At 42.3% G+C, this 22,222-nt stretch overlaps 1 protein-coding gene and 1 long non-coding RNA gene across 3 annotated transcripts; one reads left to right on the forward strand and one right to left on the reverse strand.

Annotated features, from left to right (window-relative positions):
* Window positions 1–1,768: 1,768 nt before the first annotated feature.
* Window positions 1,769–8,537, reverse strand: LOC120386168. The gene is made up of 3 exons (XR_005589564.1): window positions 8,401–8,537; window positions 4,874–4,984; window positions 1,769–2,131 (listed from the first exon to the last, which is right to left on the reverse strand). It is a non-coding gene; the product is annotated as an uncharacterized LOC120386168 (long non-coding RNA).
* A 44-nt stretch (window positions 8,538–8,581) lies between these two features.
* On the forward strand, window positions 8,582–20,470 carry KMT5A (lysine methyltransferase 5A). Of its 2 annotated transcripts, XM_039505796.1 has the most exons (8): window positions 8,582–8,807; window positions 9,482–9,579; window positions 12,439–12,595; window positions 14,701–14,920; window positions 15,694–15,781; window positions 16,209–16,268; window positions 17,284–17,474; window positions 18,712–20,470. In XM_039505796.1, the coding sequence occupies exons 1-8, from the start codon at window positions 8,798–8,800 to the stop codon at window positions 18,920–18,922; spliced, it is 1,035 nt and encodes a 344-aa protein (XP_039361730.1). In that variant the 5' UTR covers window positions 8,582–8,797; the 3' UTR covers window positions 18,923–20,470. The 2 variants fall into 2 exon arrangements, with proteins under 2 accessions (XP_039361730.1, XP_039361731.1); XM_039505797.1 differs by lacking the exon at window positions 16,209–16,268.
* The last annotated feature ends 1,752 nt before the right edge of the window (window positions 20,471–22,222 follow it).

The raw sequence follows: 22,222 nt of genomic DNA on the forward strand, positions 1-22,222 counted from the left end.
CTTACTCCATTATATGTAGGTATTCAATTTTTGCACAAAACAAATAAGAATATAAAGGATGAAAATGACTAATTAGGGTAAATTGTATAAATATTAATCTTGCATTTCACACATTTGATTAGCTACATCACTGATGTGAAAAAATCATTTTACCCATTCCAAAAATAACCTTAACTGACCACAAAACATACTTTTAAACTTTCAGCATATACAGCACTTAATCATATAGCTAAAGTTATCCATATATTAGTGTTGTCTTATGTATTGCAGCTTGTTATAAAATGTATTAAGCTTCACATTTAAACAGGAAAAAAGGAATAGAAAATATTATGTATGTGCAATATGACTGAGTTAACATTGCTATGGGAACCTTAACTTTTGCATATTGAAAATTGTACGTGATCAGATAATGAAAGACTGAATATTAGTTTATATCATTAAGATTGCATGTTTGTCCCTGGCATATGCCATATTAATATTGTGTTAATAAAGTTTCCAGCATTTATTTTCCTAAGGAGTTTTATAAAAGTATCTCTAATGCTCAGCATCTTTGGAGATCGGGAACTAAGGAGCAGAGCTGCACAGGTCCGATACTCTATTTCTGCAGAGCTACAAATCTCTGCAGGCTGATGCTTAGGTCCCGCAGAGCTCTTAAATTCTGCAGAGCCAGAGCATCTCTGTATGGGGTAAGTTAGGTGTTGTAAATTAGATCAAGCTAATTTTTTTCTCCTGCTGATGATAGCTCATCTCAATTGATTGGACTCTTACAGTTGGTATGCGTACTTACACCTTTTCATGTTCTCTGTATGTATAAATATCTTCTGTCTGTGTGTTCCATTCTATGCATTCGAAGAAGTGAGCTGTAGCCCACGAAAGCTTATGCTGAAATAAATTGGTTAGTCTCTAAGGTGCCACAAGTACTCCTGTTCTTTTTGTAGATCAATCTAGTTACTATACTTGAAGTAAGGCAGATCAGGCTTATCACTCAGCCTCAACCATTGAGGGGGATGGAAGTCTGGCCAGAGGCGATAAGAATATGTAAAATGCAGCTACCTAATGCCTGGCTGCTGCCTCTTAACCACTTTGAATAACAGCATACTTAACTAGCTGTGCACAGTCTACGTGCAGCAAGTGTAACATTAAGTGCACCTGTGTAAATGTCAAAATTTCTGCCATAAAATATAAAATGTTTTAATGCTGTTGTATAATTCTTGTATTCAATCCCTGATTCAGAAAGATACATAGGCTCCAGTCAGTCTGCAAGAAGTAATGCTTGTGCTTAACTTTATGCACGGTGAGTAGACTGGAATGGAACTACTTGCAGTATGTAAAATTAAGCATATACATAAGTCTTGGCAGGACTGGGTTCTTCATCATGTACCTAACTTTAAGATATTCCTGTGCTTAAGTATCTTGCTGAATTGGGCTGCATTAGGTACTGGTATTTAAATGCCTAAATCCCATTGAAATCAGTGGGAGTTAGGCACCCAAACATCTTTAAGGATTTGGGCCTGAGATACTATTTTCATTTTCAGCCACTGCTGCTCTGGATGCCATCAACCGTTTCCCACCCCCATCACCCAATATAGGAAATATAATTAGTCATATCCTGCTATAATTAAAATGTTAACTAGTAATATATGGTTTTATATAAAATCATTCTACATAATGTTACATCACACTGCCGGGCTTTTATTGGTCAGGCATTATTTTTTCCATCACTACATTTTTTTTTTAAATGGGTGAGTGAGTTATCTATGGGGTGAGACTGATGGATTGTTGAGTCAACACTTCATATCAGAAGGAAATACTTGTGTAAAGTTTATGAAAAGTGCTTATCTATAAATGTGACGCCTGCTACATAAGTCAAAGAATACATAATAAGAACTAACACAATCAGTTGCAAATGTGTGAGTTGATTAGAAAGGAAAAATGTGTTTTAATTCAGCACTGCATAGTAACAACCATGGTTCTCTCTATGGAGACTGAGTAAGCGAACAACTCCTATGTGTGCTGAGTGCACTGAATCATGGTGACTGGCTGCAGCAGACTCCTTGGGGTTACAAGCTCACACATGATGAAATACATTATCCCCATATTAGTATTTTCATCTGTAGCTCCCTAATGAGACCTAAGAGAAAAGACAGCGTTTTTTGTCATTTAATAGTGGTGATAAAACATAAAAAAAATGGTACCTACACTGTCCAACGCAGCAGACTGTTTTAGATGACATTGCTCTCTATGCATCCGAAGAAGTGAGCTGCAGCTCACGAAAGCTCATGCTAAAATAAATTTGTTAGTCTTTAAGGTGCCACAAGTACTCCTGGTTTTTTTTTTATTGCTCTCTTTGTTGCTCTGGAGATGATGGTTACTTACCGTAGTTTGTTTTTGCCCCCTAGTGGCTGCCCGTGGAGCCACAATTTCAAATTCTATTTTCACAGAAAACTTTTTAAAATGTCCAAGATTTGACTTTACATATATGACAAGCTAATGTGTTGATCTCATTACCAAATCTACATCAAACTTTAGGTATAGTAACCTCAAATTAGCTTAGGGAGGGGTTAGCTAAAGGTGATCTGTAAAACTTTATTACTCTGAAGTATAAGAAGAGGGCCTGCATTTTTAAGACTTTTTTTTCTTACTTGTTCTTTACATAGGAATCTGAACTATTGTCTTCCCTGTTTTTCCTGGAGAATCTATTGGAGGTCTTATTGAAGAGGAAGTGGGTGAGGGGAGATGAATTTTAACAAATACATTCATTTTCCTAAATGTTCATTAGTCATTGCAGTTAAATAGTTAACAAAAGAGTTTTTAAGTCTGACTAAAATCCCTTTCCTTCTCCATTGCTTTCATTCTCTTGGCTCTTATCATGTCATAGCTTAACTAGTGCTCCAGGGTAAACAGGAACTGAAATTGTAATGTTAAAAAATTATCGGGAAGAAACTCTTTTTATAATTAACCAACAGACAAACAAAAAAATGTTTGGGCCTTCTTTATATTGTACATCATAAAGAAGCACCAAAGTACACAGGCTCAATTTGCTTTTTCCTATGCAGGTCACCTTTAACAAAAAAGAGTTTATATTTAATCCCTGGGGTTTGCAAACATACATGTAAGTAACTTTACATTTGTGAATAATCTAATTGGTTGGAACTGATCACATGGATTAAGTTACTCAGGTGTGAATGTTTGTGGAATTGGGATTTTACTGTTTAATTTTGGATCATGGTCCTGATCCTCGAGTTGGATCTGGACGGGTGGACCCTTGCTGCCACACAGAACTGCATTGAAGTCAATAGGCCCCACAGGGGTGCGAGGATACCTCCCTGCATGGATCTGATTGTTGAACAGTTAGTGATTTTTCAACCCTAACCTTCACTTTCTGTTTGGAGGTTTGTCATGGGGGCGTTAATCTGATGATATAAGCAGCAGCAGAACTCAGAGCAGCATTGAGAGCAGTCAGGCTCAGGCGTTGTCCCAGCCTATGGGCATGTCTACACTTACCTCTGGAGCAATCGATCCAACGAGGGTCGATTTATCACATCTAGTGAAGATGCGATAAATCGACCGCCGAGCGCTCTCCTGTCAACTCTGGTACTCCACCAGAGTGAGAAACATGGGCGGATTCAACGGGGGAGTGTCAGCAGTCGACCTATCGCAGTGAAGACACTGCAGTAAGTAGCTCTAAGTATGTCGACTTCAGCTACGCTATTTTCATAGCTGAAGTTGCGTAACTTAGACCGACTTAGCTTGTGTGTGTCCCCCCCACAGTGTAGACCAGGCCTGTGAAATGTCTACCTTATAGATTTTTTGCATTGGTGTAGTACACCAGCAGAACCCTCTTGTATAGATTCATTGCACCAGTGGAAAAAGAAGGCTTGCAACATTTGTGCAAAAATCCCTGAAGTAGACAAGCCTTTGGACTCCATGCAAATGTAAAAAAGTGGTTTACAATGTTTTCATGCAAGTGTGTAGAATCCACCCTCTATGATGTTGCTCCGTTTGGCTGTCTGACATTCTATTACATTTTTGTTACATATTTTGTAGGTTGTAAAATACTACTACTAATTTACTATTATACTTGAAGACTCAGAACTGTGTCCCAGATAGTTTAGTGGAATTGCAGGAGATGCTTCAAAACACAGTGTTATCTCTCTCCACTCAACTTACTCTTGTGTCTTTGTCCCATTGATTTATTATGATTAGGTTTTCGATTTTGTTAAGTATAGGTGAAAAAATTGGTGAAACGGTGCAGTAAAAATAGGGGGGGCAGGTTAAAATAATTTTAACTATGGAGTTATCCTTTGAGGGTGTTATGTAAAAGGCTGTAATTTTATGTGGGTTTTGATATTTCTCCAATGAGCACAAAATAAAATCTATTTCTAACTCATATGAGATGACATACATTGTCAGTTGCATCTTTCATGGATGCTCCATCATGTTGCTTTGTACAAACTCTGTGCTAAAATTTAAACAATATCTACATCCAGTGTCAGGAATGGCCATCTCAGCCTTAATTATGGCATCTAACATATATGAAATAGTATCTGCAGGTGCACAAGCTAAAATGCCAAAGTAGTAGCAGTTTGAGAGCCATAATTTGAAGGTGGTTTATTTATATCATTTGTATTCTGTGTGCTTTGCTACCATAGCAATCAGAACTATGTTTTAATAAAATCAGATAAATATAAGATTACTTCAATGGTAAACTCTTTAAGGCAAGGACTTTCTTCCTTTGTGTATGGGAACAGTGCTAATCGCATTAATTGGGAGACCTATCACAATATTCTGTTTTAACCACCTTATCATTCTCAGTTCTACTGACACTTGGTCTACACTTAAAAGTTGTAGCTTAAAGAAAAAAAAAACCCACCCTTGAGCAACATAGCTATGCCAACCTAACCACCAGTGTAGACACAGCCATGTTGATGGAAGAATACTTCTGTCGATGTTGTCATCATCATCATTGGGGGAGGTGGTATTCCTGCAAGGACAGAAGAACGCTTTACGTCAGTGTATGCTGCATCTACACTACAGTGTTATGCCAGAAGAGTCTCCATAAACAATCCTAAGCCTGAGGAGAATGCAAGGCATGGAGAGTAGATGATATAGGCCTGATATTTCACTGAGCACAGAACTCTGCACCAATGTAGAGGTCATTGCAGGACCTAGGTCATGGTGTTTAAAATGTCTCTGGGTGCTTTGAGCCCTATTTGCAATAGTCGTATCATCATGATCATGGCCTGTGGAACTGAACTGGTAATAGCAACAGTCGGAAATGTTAGTAAAAAAAAAAGAAACAAAAAACCCCATTATCGACAGCCTTATTTTTTGACGGTGTGTGTGAATGAGGGGATTTACTCAGCCTCCTGTTTAGGACAAAATAATATTCTTTTTCTCTACTCCATTTCTATTACAGCAACCAGCAGGGCCTCCTGTCTGCTACTGAAAATCGGCACATCTGTGCTGAAACTTCTGATTTTGTCAAGTGTATATTTGGACCTCCAATGGCCCATCTTCTGCACATTCTTTAGTAGTTTGACATCTAAAAATTGACTGATTATTAAAGAATCTTGTGTGTGTGCTTGTAACAGCTGCAGGTTTAACACCTTTGGAAATTGCAGTCCTTTATTCACAGAACGGATACACTGCAAGGAGCAGCAGTGAAATTTCCAACACGCTGTCCAGACAACACACATCAGCCCTGATTGCAAGAAGTTTCTCTGACTTAGCTTACCTACAATCCTACTAATAATAATATTTCACAAAATAAAAATCAGCTCTAAGATTAGACCTTGAAAACTATGTTTCTATTTTGTGCTTTATTCTCAGAAAATTTAGAATATATTAACAAGTCATTACCCTGTGACACTGAAACTCTTGATGCAACCTTAACTACGGTCTTACTACCCCTCCTCCATAATAGAAAGACAACAGAAACAAAATGTAACAGCTGAGTAGCAGAGAGAACAAAATTTGCTATTGTTGTGTTTAGTTGTAAGTCGTCCATGCTGATTCCATTACTCGTGAAATATTAGCTTACACAGTAAGTGATTTCAGAAGTAGAGTGTGAGTTTGAATAGCAAAATCAGACCCAGACTCTATATAAAGAGCTCAGATATCCTGCTGATCAGCTTGGTATAAATGCTTGAATAGATAAGTTGGTCAACACTAAACCTCACCACCACCTATGACTGACCTTACTTAGCTACTTTGTAAAAAATACAGAGCCTTGTTTACAGTAGAATTTTACAAGATACACCTCTACCTCGATATAACGCTGTCCTCGGGAGCCAAAAAATCTTACCATGTTATAGGTGAAACTGCGTTATATTGAACTTGATTTGATCTGCCGGAGCGCGCAGCCCCGCTCTCCCGAAGCACTGCTTTATCGCGTTATATCTGAATTCTTGTTATATCAGGGTAGAGGTGTAACTAGATAATGCTGGCTAACTATGTGGCTGTAAAACCCCATCTTTTTTGGTCAGTGAAGAGATAGACTTTGAGGAACTATCTCTAAGATGGAGAAGATAGTTCCGTCTCCACTGCCCAATCATGTCTTGGCCTCTCTGCTAGGACTGCCAACAAGTTGATGCCAGTTGTAGTGATGTTGACTTGTGAAGCAGCTGGGTGACCAGTGGGAGCTATAGTTAGGCCACCAAACTCATTTCATATTGGCTACCAAACTGCCATTGTATAATAACTTCCATTCATTACCAAAATTAGCTGAATTGATACCAAAAACTTAGAGGTGAAAAGCTCAGCACTGTATCCCAATGATGGTCTCATGTGGTATTCAGCCTCCTTGTTTCTACAAGCTTCTTGGTGATATTTTTTCTGACTTTGAGGTACAATGTAACCAGGGCTGGATTAACGCAGGGGCTTTAGAGGCTGCAGCCCAGGGCCTCGGGCTAAGGGGGGACCCTGCAAAAATAAATCAATAATTATATACAATTCAGTGGTCACCAACCCGTCGATCGCAATCGATTGGTTGATCCTGGTAGGACTCAGGTAGGCTGCCTGCATGCCATGGCCCCATGTCACTCCAAGAAGCTGTGAGCTGCTGGCATGTCTCTCTGGCCCCTAGTGGGGGGTGGGGGGTAAGGCAGCTCTGCACATTGCCTCCACCCCCAGCACCATCCTGCATCTCCCATTTGCCAGGAACCAGCCAATGGGAGCAGTGGAGGTGGCACTTGTGGGCACGGGCAGTGCATGGAGACATGCTGCCCCCCTCCTCCCAGGGGCGCACAGAGATGTGCCAGCAGCCACTTCTGGCAGTGGCATTGGGCTATGGCAGGCAGGCAGCCTGCCTGAACCCTGCTGCACTGCCAGCTGGGAATCACCTGTGGTAAGCGATTCCCAGCCAGAGCCTACACCTCACACCCCCTCCTGCACCCCAACTCTCTGCCCCAGGTCAGAATCCTCTCCTGCATCCAAACTCCTGCTCAGGCTCCGCACCCCCTTCTGGACCCCAACCCCCTGCCCCAGGTCAGAATCCCCTCCTGCACCAAACTCCCTCCCAGAGACCACACCCCTCACCCTTTCCTGCACCCCAACACTCTGCCCCACCCTGCAGCCCCCCCCCCTGCACCCAAACTTCCTCCCAGAAATAAACTAATATAACAGCTGTTCTAAAGTTAGAAGTAGGCTATTTTGAATGAATTTAACTATATTCTACATGTTTTAATATTGAAAGGTAACCACAGAATGGCTTTATGTTAATTAAAAGGCAAGTTTAATATAGCGTTAATAGCCTCAATGCCATAATTGTGAGCATTTTGTTTTAAATTAGGAAAAAGATTTGCATACAGGGTCCCCACAAAATCTAACAGCTCTGGGCACACCGGAGAGTTAATCCGGCCCTGAATGTAACCCTGCAACCATGATGTATGTTCAGTGGATAGGGCTCCACACCAGCATTCTGTACTTCCTGGTGTTGGGAAGTACAACGCAGAAGCTATAACCATGCTCTTTCAGTTCCTGGGAGCTGAATGCTTTGTTTAAAATAAAATGTGCAAGGTTGTGTAAACTAGACCCTCACATATAATCCCATTATCCCAATGTGCATATGTGCACACAGCCAAACCTCTTGGAACCGGGTCTAGTTAGCAGGATACACAGAGCTCAGCAGAAGAGTTTTGCAGTCTCAGGGGAGTCAACGTTGTCTTTTCAGGGCTACAGATATAATTTAGCTCAAGTAGGAAAAATTGCCGGTTAGATCTATTTTTTTTCTCTTGTGTGTGTTGGAGGAGGGAGGGAGATGCTGGGAAGGGAAGAGTATAGAGCCAAAGATTGGGAAAAGTGGGGAGAGATTTGTGTATATAGGGTATTCTGCACTGTTCCCCATAGGGGCTCTTATGTACAACCAACTTGAACCCCATATACAGTGGCTAGCAGTACCTAAGGCTCTTGTCAAGCGATCCAGAACTCTCACCCACATGGCTCAGCCTAGCAAAGGATGGACAACTCCTGTCCTGGCCTCCAATCACGGGCCCCGTGCTCTTCGCACTGGCCAATCAGCGACCAGGGGACGCACATTTAAACACCCTTACTGGGAGGCAGCCGCGCTGACTTGGATGGCTTAAATGGAATCGGGGAAGGCGGGACGTTTCCCTGCGCACCAATCAAAGATCGGGGAGGTGTGATAGGCAAGTGGAAAGCGCCAATCAGGTAGCAGAGAGCGGCTCAGTGTATCTCTTTGGAGCAGTTCGGCTACACTGAGTCTCCGTGAAGGTTCTCGGAGCGGGACCTCCTGCCGGGAGAGCTGCGAGCCGGGCTTGGCTCCGCTCTCGGAGCCATGGCTAAAGGTACCCGCCCTGACAGGTGCTGGGGGGGAGGGTAAGTCATGGAGGGTCCAAGGGGTGGGGGTCTGGATATGGGCAGTGGGTGTGGGCAGGGGCTGGTGGCTGGGCGCCTATGGGGGCAGAGAGAAGCGGGCAGGGAGCGGCTGGGTTGGCGGAGGCACGTGGGGTGCTGGAGTTCTGAGGTGTGAATGGAGCTGGGGTTGTGGAGGGGGGTGTGACGTGGGGGTGGTAATTGGGCTATGTAGAGGGCTGGGCCCTGGGGTGCCTGGGGCCGGGGGCTGAGGCTGGGGGGGTGCCTGGGTCCGGGGGACCCTGGGGGTGTTTGTCTTACGGAGGGCGGTGTGAGTGGGTAGGTCCGGGGTATTGTGGGGCTCTAGGAGGCGTGTGTTGCGGGGCGGGCGGTGCCAGACACCGGCTCCCAAAGCCCGGGCTGGTTTGCCCCCTCCACCGCTGCGGTGGGCTCCCCTGGGGGGCAGCGTGTCCTCGGCAGCGGGGGGAGGGAGCTCGGCGGCGCTCCTCCCCCCGTGCGGGGTGCGCGCTGGGCCGGCCTGCCTGGGCTTCCCTCTCCGCACCGAGCCCTTGAAACATGGCGCAGGTGGCGGCGGCTCCGGCCGCTGCCGGGGACTGAAGCGGCCCCGGGCATGGCTCTGACGGCCCCATCCCCTGCTCTCCCCTAGGCAAGACCATGTCCAAGCCCCGGGAGGGCAAAGCGGAGGCGGCGGCGGCTCCGGAGAGCACCGAGAGAAGGGGGCCCGGCCGCCCCAGGATGAACGGGGTAAGCGCCGTGTCTCTCCCCCCCCCCACACACACACACTGGGGCGCCGGAAAGGTAATTTCCTGCCACTTCCGAGCCCCGGCTGCGGAGGGGCGGCTGGAGCCGGGCCGGGGCCGGGGAGCAAGGCGAACACCCCGGCTCCTCCCCGGGCAGGGCCAGGCTGCAGGAGCGCGGGGAGGCAGAGTCGGGGTGTGGGGTAAAGGCCCCCCCGCTTGCAGCCAGCCTGGGCCTGTGGCCGCGAACCCCGGCTGAGGGGCGCCCGGGGCTGCTCCCCGCCCAGGCAGACGTGGCCATGCAGCTGTCCCGCGGGGGCGCTCCCCGGGCCTGGCCCCGCCGGGGCTTCCAGCCGGGAGGAGCTTGCCGCAGCAGACGCACTGAAGTCAATGGGTCAATGCTCACGCGAGTAACGTTCCTCGTGTAAGTGCTGGCAGGACGCCGCCGCCGTTGTTATTGCAGTAGCCTTGCAAGCCCTAGGCAGGATCAGAGCTTCACTGTAGCCCCAATCTTGCAAGCTGATCCCTATTCATCGAGGCTTTGGCTGGGCTTAAGAGTCTGTCTGTGGGGAATCAGGTGGCAGCAGAAGGGCTTATGGTAGCGGTGTAAACACCTACAATTACTATCTCCCTCCCTGCCTGCAAGAATTTGCAGTCTTAAAACCGGGGTCTTCCAAATACTTGCCTATGTGCCTGACTTTTAGCATGTGATTAGTGGCATTGAAGTTAGTGCATCTGTAAGTGCCCACAAAACTGGGACCTAAATGCTACAGAAAGAAGAAAAATATTTATAGACCTGTGAAAGGGGTTGACTTCTCAAGTGCAACTAAACAAGCTGAGTGAGCCTTTAAATGGCCAGGAACTAACAATTCTTCTACTGGAAAAAATTACATATTACAACTAATTCAGACACAGAGCACAAAGGTTATACCATTAAGCAGTTTATCCAGTTTTAAGGTTAAAACAGGTGTATGTTCCACAATAGGCTCCCTTTAATTGTCAGTGCTTATGCACCCATCTGTTGGAATATGTGGTGCATTTTATGCTTTAACTGTAGGGTTCCTTTTTTTGTGAAAAAAATATATCTTTTTGTTACACACACAAATGATTTTTAGATGTAAGAAATATACCCAAGGCAATCTTGGTTCTGGCTAAATGATGTCTCAACATATGACATCATGGGGTTGAACAATCAGAATTACTCAATAGACACCTGGGAGTCAAACCTGGGAGAGGGGGGAGAAGATAATGGTACTCTTCTAAGCCCTCCACATAAGCCCTTCTCACACAAGTACAGAGGCTGGGACTGGATGATGGGGATGGATCACTCGATAAATCACCCTGTTCTGTTCACTTTCTCAGAAGCATCTGGCACTGGCCAGTGTTGGAAGACCAGATACTGGGCTAGACAGACCGTTGGTCTGACCCAGTATGGCCATTCGTATGTTCTTGCATCACTACAATGAAGCGTCACTCATGGTAGATTGTGCATGTTCTCTACATATGCCCATGGGTTCTGCTGGGCTCCTGGAGCTTGGCTTACTCTCAGTGGGATTTAAATATGCCTGTGAGATCCTTAAATGGGGCTTAAGTGCTCTTTTGGGCTTTGCTGTGTTCCTGAGCTCATTCTTGATTGACCGGATGGAGGAAAATGTAATAGACCTTATCTTCCAAACACCATCTACTCATGATGCCAAAACGAGTGCGCAGATCTGTAATTCCTTCCCCCCGCCCCCTTTCCATTGCTCATATAAACAATGACATTTAACACCTCTCAGAGCTATTGTTCCAGACTGAGGTAAATCTTCCCTGCATTGGTTATGCTTGGCTCACATTTTTGAGATTTTCTTTTTAATCATAAGAGGTAGAGACTTCTTTAAAATTCAAAGCTCAGATTCTGAGCCACAAAGCTTGAGATAAATACTGTTATGTCATACTTTGTTACACCTGCTCAATCTGAACACTGCAGATACTGTCTTTAAGGGGCAGTCATTTCACATGAGGCAGTGTGTCATGGAGAACAAACTTCATTCATTGGATTCTACATTGTCAGAGTACAATTAGCATCATTCAGTACCTACCTCATATGGAGCAGATTCTGGAGTGCCTTCTAACCTGTTCATACAATGCGCTAGAAACAATGCTGCTTAATTTTTAAAATTGGTCATCCAGTTCTTTCTGATGTTATTGGTACCTCTGTGTATTGTAGGTATTGATGTGTGTCCTAGAATTGATTTTTGGAATGGAGGTGGGAGGAGAAACTGCAGAGAATTACCAAAGCTGAGGTTTTAAAAAACTAGCCTTAGATCAGTTTTGTTGCTTGTTTTTTTTAATGCAATTGCAAGAGGAATATCAGCTCCCTAAATAATGGAATATACTTGTCTCTGTTCTGTACTACTTCGGAGAAAAATCATCAAAAATTAAATAGTTATTCTATTAAAAAAAGAAACATTTGAGAGAGAACCTTAATTATGTAGGTCCATGAGAAAAATATTAGCACCAAATGCTGCCCTCAGATACCAGCATTGCACCTTGTGTTTAAGTCGCTAGGAGATACGTACACATTCAAAAGAAGAATTTAGGCCTGTACCCTAATACTTAATTCAACTAACATGATGCATTTAATTTGTTTTTGAGGAAGTGCCTGTGCTGAGAATTTGCATGGCAAGTTCTGTTCAAGCTGTTACCAACCAGAGTGATATGCTTTTTGAACACAGATGGTTTTTATGTATACTCTGCTATTCAGATGCAAATATGTTGCAGTAATGTAGGTGTTGGCCTATGTAGCATGATCCAGATACCAACTGGAGGCTTGAGATTGATGAGTTTCTTTGATGTAATGAGCTTTATTGGGTCTCTGTTTTAGGAGAACGTATTTCTTGGCCAGTCCAAAATCTACACCTACCTAAGTTCTAACAAATCTCCTGGTGCTCGTCCTCCACTTCAAGAGGAAAACTCGGTCATGCATCATGAGGTGAAATGTCAAGGCAAAACACTAAATGAAACATGCAAAAGAGGAGACGGTAAGATTGACCTTACAACCGTTTGCTTGTGGGTTAGAAAACATGCCTTGTCTAGCCCAGTACTTTTTTCCCAAACTTTCAAATTGGGTACAACTTAAGATCCCTTTTATGTAGACCCCCTGCCTTCCCAGCAAATAGTTAGTGTGTATGGAATTTCAGCTCTCTCGTGAATACTGATCTCTCTTTACCAATTTCACTTAAATTAAATGATGCAGCTGCTTGGTTAAAATTTCCCTCTTGTTTTGTCTCTTGGCTTACTTGTTTTCTTTTCCTGGTGTAGGACTTAAATATTTAGTTCTTAATATTCCCTAAATTCCCTGCATGCCCCATTTGTATTTAATCTCTGTGGGTCACTTTGCAGTTTGGCTTGTCCTCTTTTTTTTGCATGTTTATTATCCAGAGTTGGTTTCCTCTGCAAATTTGATTACTATTTAATTAGTGCCAAGGAAACACCAAGCCAAGAAATGTATGAAGCAACCACGTAGTGTGATGAAAGGTAGTGGTGTTCAGGTTTGGTGTCTGTGTGGCTAGAGTTAAGAGTGTGGTGGGGGAAAGCATCTTTTGAAAACTGTTTCTTGGACTGGACCACCAATGCTAGAAAACTGGTAGCTGCTTTTTCATTGTTACAGAAGTAGCTCTATACACCAAATGGAGTGTTTTGTAGATTAGTTGGAGAATCATTGATCTTAAACCGTTGGATCTCACCAATTTTAGCACTTATTAAAAAAAAAAATTATTTAGTTGACCAGGATACAAATGTTACTTGAAAATTTGTATGTACAAGACACTGGGTTGTATGCAGTTAACATCTCTTCCAGTGTTCATGGAATTAGTCTGACCCTAACTAGTTTTACTGCTGCTTACGCACCAATCGCTATGGTACTTGGGTGTCATTTAAAAAGAAAAAAAGCCAGTTCACATTTCCATTAAACAGAAAATAATGGCTTCCACCTTACGCCACATCACCCTAGCTGCAAACCTAGCAACAAAGAAAAAGCCAATAAAATAAAAGCACGTCCTGTCTCAAAAGTGGCTGGGATGGACCAATAGAAAATGTTCTTGAAATAAAGAACCTCCCCTGTCAAAAGTGAGGGCTCTGGAGATAGATGGTAAGAGGACTTGGATTGCAATTTGTCTATGCTTGGGGGCCCGTTCCAGTCCTTATTGAAGTCAGTGGAAAGATTTGCAGTGCCTTCAACAGTGATTGCATCAGGCCCCTAGAGGTTTCTGATAAAGGCTCCAATTCAGCGAAGAACTTAAGCATGTACTCAACTTTAAGCATGTGAGTAATCCCATCCCTATTCAGCAAGGCTCTTAAAACTAATTTAAATCTTAAAATTAAGCACATGTTTAACAGCTTTGCTGAGTCTAGGTCATGAGGTCATTCTAGGCCAGGAGAAGGTCTAGAATGTTGTTCTCTCTTTTTTTAAGCCATTTACCTTGAGAATCTACCAGGAATCCTAGAGACTTCCACCCACATTCTGAGTCTGCATTTACTGATTGTACCAGCTGCAGCATGTAGATTTGTTACAATGTGTATAATAGAAGAGCAACTTTGATTCCTTTTCTGTTTCCATTGCCTTTTTATTTTTATTTTTTTGGATGGCACTGGCCTCTTGATACCAATAGCCACTAAGTATGGGACTATAGTACCCCAGCAGATTCCTATAGTCACTTTCCTTGCAGAGTATTAATCTAGTTGTCATGCCAGTTTTAGAGTTCAACATGGCAAACTTGCTGGCTTGGACAATAGTGCAATTGTTACAAAACTCCCTTTGTAGTGTCTGTGATGTTAAGAATTGGGAAATTCTGTGTCTGGATAACATCTTTAACTAGACAAAATACTTGGGTTCAAATCATCCCTCTCCATCCTTTGACCTGTAGGAATTAGACTCATGATGCATAACAGATAACTTGGTCCAGTTTGGCCCTTATGACTACTTACTTTGCCATGTAACACAATGCTTCCCCATCCCTCCCCTGTAATTTGATACAGATAAAATACAGGTTAGAAACCTTTAAGTGTTATGGGCACTTTGTGATGTAGAAGAAAGGAAAGCTAGAAGACATCTTATGTTAGTCTGCCCTACGTTTTCCATCCACAGGGAAAAAAACTACTCTTAATACAATAGAAGGTGCTATAAAACCAGAAGACCAGAATGATAAAGAAAGTGGGTGTGATTCTTCAGTGTCCTTTCCTAATCAAAAACAAGAAGCTGCAGAAACTCAGAAAAACATGCCTCTTCCTTCTGATTCTACTGATGCAGCAAATGCAAAGCAAGCTCAGAAGAAGGTGGTAAAAGCAAAACCCGGACCAAGGAGAAAGTAGGTGACGTGGGGAGCAAAGGCATCCGTATGCCATATCTTGGATTTTTTTTTTAAGCAAATGTGCCAGAAATATTTTCTGCTATATTTTATTCTGAAACCTACCCTAAAGAACAATTTAATTTACATTCTGTACTGTGATGTAAGCATTGATATGTGCCTTGCAAAGGATTTTTTTTTCTTGAACATACAGCACTCTAGCTTGTGCAGAAATTGGTGAACATTTCCACTAATCTTAACTAATAGGAACTAACAAAGTGGTTAAGACTTCATTTTTGAGGGGGGCAAAACAAGAAGTTCTTTGGCCAGACCCAGGATATTACCTTTATAGCTAGTGGTCTGATGGCTGAGCTGGTATCTAAGCTCACGTTTGCATGAGCAGTGTAAATCAAGGTTTCGCTGTGTGGTGGGTGCATCCCTCTCCAGCAGCAGCCAACCATGGAGCAGGTTTAATGATGGAAATCTTGGGTTGAGACACACACAGGTGCTGTATAATAGTAATTTGAGCTAATTCTCTACGCTTTGAGAAATATCTGATCTTTCTCATCTCAAGAGTTTGAGTTGAAATATTGGTGATGAGGCCAGGTGGGGAAGAATGGGGGTGTACAAGGTGTTGTATCAGAATGAAGAAAGCAGATAAAAAAAAGTCTTTAGTTCTGACCAGCAATTTCTCAAATCACTGTCTTGGAAGTAAAAGCTTCTTGACCCTTTTGGGTTAGGACAGTGAGGCCAGAAAATCTTAAGAATTTATGTATCCTTTCCTTATCCCTCAGAGCGCAAGGAAAAACATCACAGAATCGAAAAGTGACAGATTATTACCCTATTAGAAGAAGTTCCCGGAAGAGCAAAACGGAATTGCAGGTAGTGCTTTTTGTATAACCCATCGAATCCTGGCGGTTTCCATGCTGCCAGTCAAATGACAATTTAGTATGATGAATGCAGATACTTGTAATCTCCAAAGTACTGTCTAGGAGAGGTCTTAAGTAAAGTGCAAATGCACAATATAACTATATAAAGTAACACTTCCTCATAAACAGCAAAACCTAAATTTGGGTTCCTTTAGGATGCCTTCCAGCTGCTCATATAGAAAAACTGCATATTCCTGGAGAGCAATTTGAAATTTTCTTTTCAATGTTGTAATATTTCTGACAAAACTGACATGCTTGAGCTCTAAATAGAGTGCTTAGAAAAGTGAGATTATTACCAGAGAAAAACCTTCCTGAAACACTTAGCTTAAGAAACCCTGCAGAAATCCTAGTAGCAATACTATGGGTTTTTCTTTTTGCAGACTGAGGAAAAGAGGAGAATAGATGAATTAATTGAAAGTGGGAAAGAAGAAGGAATGAAGGTAACTGCTACGCCAACTTAAATAGCATGACACTGCATCTGTATGGTAAAAAGGTTTATTGGCATGACACTAAACAGCAAATGTAGGCTTTTCCTTGTGGCATTGAATGGGAGTGTGGTGGTAGTGGCGCTCCTATCAGTTTGTTAGCTAGTATCACAGTTACTGGAGTTAACTCTGCTCACTGCCTGGGGGTCTTGTTGCTGTTTTTTCCCTTTCAGAAGTAAGGGTTTGTACTTCATCTCCCCTCCCCCGCCCCCTAGGTTAGCAGGGACAAGGAAACTAAAACTTAATTTCTACACTTCATATTATCTGATCAGAACTCCTGAAGCTGTTCAGTCTTTAATGTTTGAAGGAATCATTTAGGGTGTTTGAAAGGGCTACACTGAAAAGTGATGTGTTCGAATTAATAAGGAAACTTCTGTGCTAGTAGCAGGAAAACTTCCCTTGTGTGTGTTAGGCAGTGGAATAGTGATCCAATGAAGTGATGGATTAGATAATAAAATAGAGAACATGTTGTAGGGAACAAGACTGTATTGGCTTTGGACTAGACTAGCTTCCATGATAAGCCTTTCTGCATCTCTAACTCTTACTATTCTATGTTGCAGCCAAATTGGACACTGAGGGTATCTCCTAGTCTGCAATGGAAAGACTAACTCCTCCCCCACTGCTCAAAGAAATCAAATAATTGCTATAAAAAGAGGACTAATCCCACTTTTCTGCATTTACTGTCCAGTTGACATTGGTCTTTATTATCTAGGAAACAGTTTATCTAAATATCTGGTGATCTGCATCCCTAAATGCATCCCATGTATCTCCTCTAAAGATGTGCTATATGCTGCCATATCTTGCTATCTAAAATACTTGTTCATATGTGCCACACTCTTGTATTGGTGCTAATGTCTCAAAGACAAACCCTTGTAGGTTCCCTTTCCCCTGAATAGGTAGGAAATAGATTTACTTAAAACAGTTTAAATAGTTTGCAGCTTTGCTAACTGAGCTCCTTTCTCCTTGACAGATTGATTTCATTGACGGTAAAGGGAGAGGGGTAATTGCTACCAAACACTTTAATCGAGGAGAATTTGTGGTAGAATATCATGGGGATCTCATAGAGATCACTGATGCTAAAAAGCGAGAAGCTGTGTATGCCCAAGATCCATCCACAGGCTGCTATATGTACTACTTTCAGTATTTAAGCAAAATGTACTGGTAAGCTTTTGATTCTGTTTGTTTTTAAAGTTTAAGGGAAATAATAATAGAATAAGTGGATGAAACTTTGAAGGTGACAGATCTTTCAATTTTCTTGCTAAGTGTAAAAGTTCCAAGCTCAAGATTTACCTTGAGATATTTGCTTTTTATTTGAATCCATTTTTCACTCATATTGCTTGAACATTCAAAACTACATGCTGAGTATCTCTTCTGGTTATAGTGAGTGAAATTGGAATTAAGAGACAATATGTCTTAGTGGATAGATCTGAGATTTGAGGTTCATAGATCAGCAGCAGAGCTGAGAATCGAGTCAGAAAGCCAGCTTTATTTACCTCTGTATGTTAACCTCCCTTGCCAGGCTGGATTTTGCTTGTAAAAGCAGCCCAAGAATTGAAGAGTGGTAATATGCCATGATTTACTTAAAATTACTGCAGCTGATTAAATCAGTAAATAGTATCTATTAAATATTGGAGTCTAAGTCTATTGTAACAAAGTCCTACATATTAAATATCTTTGACAGTTATAAATTCTAATGGTCTGACTTCTCCCATGCTGTCCCAATGACACCTGTGCTTAGATGCTATAGTGATAGGTACTATATAGCTTCAGGTAGATGCTCTGGCACAGCAACGTGTGGGCTCACTTTGGGAATATCCCCAGGTCAGTGGAGGCTGAGCACGTGTTGGACACTACGCATACCCAGTCTTAAGAGAGGGGTCTTTATTGCTAGTTGTGCATCCTTTTGCTGGCTGACACAATACATACCTTCCATGATATCTTCTGAGGAAGCTATGTGTAAGACAGCAAGCCCTTCTGGCTGGTTGCCCTATGGCTGCTAATGGGGAGAAAGCAAAATCTAGAGAAGGAAGGGATCCACAAAAAGCTCAGTAGGTGACTCTAAGATGTCAGTTCTAGAAGAAATCCATGGCTGAGTTGAAAGACCCTTTTTTCACAACTGTAAAGTTGTGATGAACATATGCTGTGGGATGTTGACTTGTGGTAATGCAAGAGTGTAACTAGATTTGTTGGAGCAGTTTGTTTAAGCTTGTTATGCGTATCAGGACAGTAACGGCATCAGGATCTTTAGTATTTTTTGTCTGTTTTCAAGCCTTGTGTTGACTGCACACAATTTTCTTTCATCTCTTGATTTTCAGTGTGGATTTAACCTCTTCTAGTTGTGAGAATGTGACTTATGTGCGCTGTGCAGAAATCTTCCAATCTGTGTTTGTTCTTTCAGTGTCGATGCTACAAAGGAGACTAATCGTCTGGGAAGGCTGATTAATCACAGCAAATGTGGCAATTGTCAAACAAAGCTTCATGATGTTGACGGCGTACCTCATCTCATACTGATAGCCTCGCGAGACATTAAAGTGGGTGAAGAACTATTGTATGATTATGGAGACAGGAGCAAAGCTTCCATTGAAGCTCATCCATGGCTGAAACACTAATCCATCCTTCTTTGGACTGAGCACTGTTGAAGAAAGTCGATGGATATTTTTTTTTTTTTTAAACATAGCTATCTTAGTGGATTGCTTCTGGTGTTTTAAAATTGTTTAAAAAAACACCTTTTGCTCTGTAGTATTTAAATATCTGTTACAGGTTTCCAGATAGGCTTGAACAGATGGTCGTAGATTACTGAAATTTTTTTATAATTGTTGAGTTTTGTACATTTTTGCAAATAGATTGATCAGTGCTTCCTGAGCATGCAGTCAAAGACTTATGCATATTTTATAAGGGGGGAGGGAAGAAATTAAATCTGAATCTCTTGGGTTGTGCTCCTGCTTTGGCAATGAAATCTCATGTCCTGTTTTAAAGGGGGAGATATCAACTGTTTAGCTTGATGGTGACAGATGTATCATATGTTCTAACTCTTAAGTCATTGATTCGACTACTTGTCAGCCTTTTTAAACCTAGTACTGACTGGCCAAGGACTTTTTCATGAATGAAGCATTGCTAGGATCATTCTTAACTAGTCTGGACTAGGAGTCCAGTTTTTCCAGTGCACTGCCCCTTGTTGGCAACAAAAGCACCACCATCCACTGCAATAATGGGATTGAATGATCAATCTGGCTGCCTTCTTCAGAAAGACATAACTCCAATCCAAATGGAGCTAGATTTTTTATAAACTGGGTTGATGCTTATTAGAAATGTGAAGATAAAATGTGCAAGTCATCAAAATGAGGAATTGCTTTTTTGGCGTTACTCTGTTTTCTAAGAAGTTTGAGATGGTACCTTTTTTATAGTTGGTGGCTGATTTGAGGGAGTTTTGTTAGAGGGCTTTTAAAAAAAAAAAGAAAAAGAAAAAAGCCTTTCTCTATAAACATATTACCTCCCAATGTTAATTGGCCACATCAGAAACTGAATTATTTATTTACTGTGAATGCTGGAAGTGGATCAGAGTGTTTCCAAAATTAGGAGTCTTGTCTTCATGTGCATCTTCAGTCTTGCTTTTGGAGTTATGCATATGCATTGAAGAGAGTAGATTCCTTAGGGCCTGATCCTGTAAACTGTCAAGCACTGTCTGGTCCCATTGACTTAATTGGGAGTTGAGGGTGCTTAGCACCTTGCAGAAGATGCTCAGTACATCACAGGTTTGGGCTCATTATTGGGGGAACCAAATCCATGGTATGGGAAAGCTATACAATGGAGATCCTTACAGTGAATATGAACTCTTTATCAATTGAAACGTTTGCCAAGGCATGCTTGGCATGTGTGTAGCTGAAAGATGGCCTTAGGCCACCAGCCATGCTTATTGCTGGAAAATGTCAGCAAGAGGGGTGGCTTTATTAATGTCCTTTGCTTCTCCACGTTCTCAAAGCTGCTCCTCCTGCTCATACCACCCAAGGCAGCCTTGTGCACTTGTGTGATAGCCAGGGTAATACAGTCCAACCTGTGTGTTTCAGCAGCAAGAGAGGTGGGCTAGTGATGTATTTTAAAAACAAAAACTTGAAGAAAATGTGTCTGTAAAATAAAGAGATATATTTATTAACAATGAATTGGCTGTTGTAGTGCCTGCCTCTGTCTCGTATCTTTAAGCAAGCTGTGAAAATGGTTAACCCTTAGATGCCCGTTGTCTTCTACTCCATCCAGTGAAAGCTCAGGAGGGTGGATATGTATATGTCCACGGTCTCTTACCACCATCAGTATATATTTTGTGTGCAAACTACTTTGGGGCTTTGAATTAGGTGTGGGCACAGCACAGAGTTCCTTCTCTTCTCTCCCTAATAGAGAAGCCAAAAATGTGTGCAGGTTCCCTCATTCTGGAGGAGCTTCTCCCTCTGCAGCGTGGGCTAGTGGCTAGAGCACAGACTTGGGAACTGGAACAAACCTGTGCTTTATTATACCACTGGCTCACTGTGACCTTGGACAAGTCACTCTTCACCTCAGTTTCTCCTTCTTGTAAACCTCTAACCATACCTACCTGCCTTGTTTATGAAAATACACTCAGGCCTTGTTTATAATTGATAGTTGGATGCTGCTGCATTGAAATGCAGCAATAAAGCCAGCGGGAGGCCAAGGATGGAGTTTTCTGCTTTCCTATTGGCTATTGTACTGTCTTTCAGCAGTTAGACCAGTATCATAAGCAGAATACTACCTCATAGTAACATGCAGTTTGGCTTTAGCATGTTATGTAGAAGGTGTACACACACCCACCCACCCCGCGAATGTTGATAGTCTAATGGCTTCATAACTGATTCAGGGATTCCTTGAGTTGGGGTCAAACTGTCCTATGTAGTAACTTTTGTATAAATACAAGCTGCCTAAAAAGGCTGGGTCTAGTCTTGAACACTTCTTTTAAAAACCAAAGATTTGGCTTTTTCAGTCAATCCCCCAGCCACAGAGCCTGCTCGTGCTGTATTAGGAACCAGTTTTTAAATGGGGAATTGTAGGCAGTTTAAGCTAATAGACCTCAATTGTACACATTCTAGCCTGGTCCCATGTACCTTGTAATAAACTGACCTGGAATTCTGCAGCAAGACTGGAAATAGCATGGCAGCTTTAGGTGATCACATGGAAGTGAATGCATTAATGAGGGAATCAAGTAACACAATAGTACAGCATTCCTTATTTATATATACCATTTATGCCCGTCAAATATCACCATACTGTATGGTCTTGTGTTGAAATGCAATAGCATTGCAGATATTGGCCATGGTATGCTGGAGGCCTTGGCTGAAGGAAAGGGAATGTTTGGGGAATTTGGCAGCTGGTAAGGGTGGAAGGTGGATTGGGACCATGGGGGAAATATTCTAGATGTATTCTATTGCTAAAATTCAATGTGAATGATATTAACATTTAAGTGGCAATGATGAGGATTTGGGGTCAATATCCCATTGAAATGAATGGGAGAGCTAACATCTGTGAGCTGTTTCAGGCTCAAGGCAGATATTCTGGTATCAGCTCCCTTAACTAAGGACGAGATGGAGATGGAGCTGGTGGTGGTGAACTGGTCAGTTCCACAGATGCAGGTTATTTGAGGCTTTGAGACTGCCCATCTACTTCCTGCGTGGGCTGATTGCAACCACCCACTCTGTTGTTCTGAACACTACATTGTCTCCCCATTCCTTACCGGATCCACTTCAGATGGCCTGGAGTCTATCTTTAGTGGTCCAGACCTCTCCTTGAGGAGCTGCCCTCTTTCATGTAACTCACTGTGGAGATGCCTACTTTCCTCGGGAATGCTGAAGCTGTCAGTTTTCTCAATAGCTATCTCTCCTGTGCAGAGCTAGCCTATGAAACTCAGAACC

The sequence above is a fragment of the Mauremys reevesii genome, linkage group 18 (genome assembly GCF_016161935.1).
Source record: "Mauremys reevesii isolate NIE-2019 linkage group 18, ASM1616193v1, whole genome shotgun sequence".
Taxonomy (NCBI): Eukaryota; Metazoa; Chordata; order Testudines; family Geoemydidae; genus Mauremys; species Mauremys reevesii.